The sequence below is a fragment of the Charadrius vociferus genome, unplaced genomic scaffold (assembly GCF_000708025.1).
Source record: "Charadrius vociferus isolate BGI_N301 unplaced genomic scaffold, ASM70802v2 scaffold92, whole genome shotgun sequence".
In the NCBI taxonomy this organism is placed as follows: domain Eukaryota; kingdom Metazoa; phylum Chordata; class Aves; order Charadriiformes; family Charadriidae; genus Charadrius; species Charadrius vociferus.
Genome location: NW_009647874.1, coordinates 6,132,524 through 6,134,989, shown reverse-complemented (window position 1 = coordinate 6,134,989; position 2,466 = coordinate 6,132,524). Strand labels below are relative to the sequence as shown.

The 2,466-nt window shown below is 44.2% G+C and overlaps 1 protein-coding gene across 1 annotated transcript in view; it reads right to left on the bottom strand.

The window, feature by feature from the left end:
* Window positions 1–605: 605 nt before the first annotated feature.
* Window positions 606–2,466, bottom strand: part of GABRA5 (gamma-aminobutyric acid (GABA) A receptor, alpha 5) — a 58,643-nt gene continuing 56,782 nt past the window's right edge. The window contains exon 9 of the mRNA XM_009883103.1: window positions 606–1,130. Coding sequence (XP_009881405.1) covers window positions 828–1,130 — 303 coding nt within the window. The 3' untranslated portion in view covers window positions 606–827. The remainder of the gene's footprint in view (window positions 1,131–2,466) is intronic.

Genomic DNA, 2,466 nt, shown 5'->3' with positions numbered 1-2,466 from the left:
GTCTACTGCTGTTGTTAAAAGTTTTATTTGCACAAGTATGTTCCTAATCTATGTTAATTTCATGCAATATATCTCTAATTTTTGGAATAAATACTGAGAATCATTAGAGAAATTTCCTTGGAATGCAAAATCCAAACAAACTTGATATTTTCTTTTAAGGGCAAAATTCCACCACCTTTATTTACACAAGTAGCATCTTGCTCCTTATGTTACTTCACTGCACGCTAGAGGCTCAAGCAGTGAAAATCAGCGTAGCCCCATTAGGATTTACTGCATTGTGTTAACTTCTAATGAAACTTGGGCTGAGCAGTTTCACCTGTGGAGTAATGCGCTACCTATAACCAGTAAAGGTGCTCAAACATAGCCCTACACTTAGTAATTTGGCACATTTACAACTGACGTTACTCAGTAACCTATCAGATGACAATAGTGGAGCTCTTCTGTAAAATATAGGTTAAGCCTACATTTGTATGACTGTACATCTGAAGTATAAAAACCACGATATGTAGTACACTTGAACAGTTAAAAAATATAACTTATTTTATTTGTAAACTATCAATGCAAGATACTCAGCAGCAAAGAAGCCATGTTCAATGTCTTCTGATCTTTTATAAAGATCTGTTGCTGTAAGTAATATAATCGTCTCGAAACATCTGAGGTTACATGTAGAAACAATCAAGGCAATATTATTTGTACATATTATTAAACATGCAAAAAACTTCCTGAAGAATATTGCCCAAATGTAGAAAGTCGTCTGGATCTCAAATTTTCCTTGGTAGCATCTGCTTTGTAAGTATGGCTCACATGTGGCTTTAGAGTCCTTCAGTTTATTTTGGAGAATTGGCACCTTTAATAACAGGTTCCCTATTCAAATATGTGGCCCAGTAAACTAAGTTAAAAGTTCCAAACAGCACTGGAAAAATTATCCGGGACATTTTGTCAATCTTACTGATGCTGTTGTAAGTCTTTTTGCTTTCAGCGGGCTTTTCTTCTGCAGCCTTCACTGGAGCAGATGCAGTGTTTGAGATGACAGATGGGGCTGAGTCCTTTGGCATGTTTGGTGCAGGGGTCAACTTCCCAGTGCTGTAAGTATTAGTTGATTTATTTCCCATCAATTCACGTTCTTTTTTCTGCAGTGTAAAGAACAAAATGTTAGACCACAGGAACACGTTCTCAAGATATTAACCCAAAAATCCAAGTACCATAATCAATCATACTAACAAATGCATGTTGGCTATTCTGACTTTGACTCCCAAACAGCTGTTTCCGCCTCGATTTTATAGCCCTTACTCAGGTTAAACTTTCCATGACGCCAGAGAAAGCTAAGAGCGGCCGGCCGGACCCAGATCCCACCTGGCATGTGCATTAGCAGCTTCTTTTGTCAGGGCGATGCAGTCCTGCACCTGCAGAGGTTGCTGCCCCATGGGCAGCTGCCAAGATGCCAACCTCACCCTCTTGGCTGCAGCAAGGAGCATCGTGAAGGGCTCATTGCTCCTGCTAGCTGCCCTCCTTTGTGGCACTCCTTCAGGACGCCTGCGGGTATGAGCTTTCTCAAGGAGATCATTTGCCAAGAGCGAGTCCTATTCCAAAATTTTCATTTCAGTGTGAAACTCAGAAGTTCAGGCTTTCACAGAACTCCTCTTTTGTCTCTTTTTCATTTGGAATACGCTGGTGGGACCCTGACTCATGGATCACAGAATCACAGAATCTCAGAATCACAGAATCTTCAGAGTTGGAAGGGACCTCTAGAGATCATCTAGTCCAACTCCCCTGCTAAAGCAGGATTGCCCAGAGCACATTACTCAGGACTGCATCCAGGCGGGTTTTGAAGATCTCCAGAGAAGGAGACTCCACAACCTCCCTGGGCAGCCTGTGCCAGTGCTCTGTCACCCTCACTGTAAAGAAGTTTTTCCGTGTGTTGGAACGGAACTTCCTATGTTCCAGCTTGTGCCCGTTGCCCCTCGTCCTGTCACTGGGAACCACTGAAAAGAGTCTGGCTCAGTCCTCCTTCAACCCACCCTTTAGATACTTGTATGCCGTAATAAGGTCTCCCCTCAGCCTTTTCTTCTCCAGGCTAAGGAGTCCCAGCTCTCTCAGCCTTTCTTCACAAGGGAGATGCTCCAATCCCTCAATCATCTTAGTTGTCCTATGCTGGACTCACTCCAGCAGTTCCCTGTCCCTCTTGAACTGGGGAGCCCAAAACTAGACACAGTATTCCAGTTGTGGCCTCACCAGTGCCGAGTAGAGGGGGAGAATGACCTCCCTCGACCTACTGGTCACACTCTTCCGTATGCAGCCCAGGATTCCATTGGCCTTTTTGGCGACAAGGGCACATTGCTGGGTCATGGATAATTTACTGTCTAACCAGGACCCCCAGATCCTTCTCCTCAGAGCTACTTCCCAGCAGGTCCACCCCTAACCTATACTGGTGCCTAGCATTCTTCCTCCCCAGGTGCAGGACCCTGC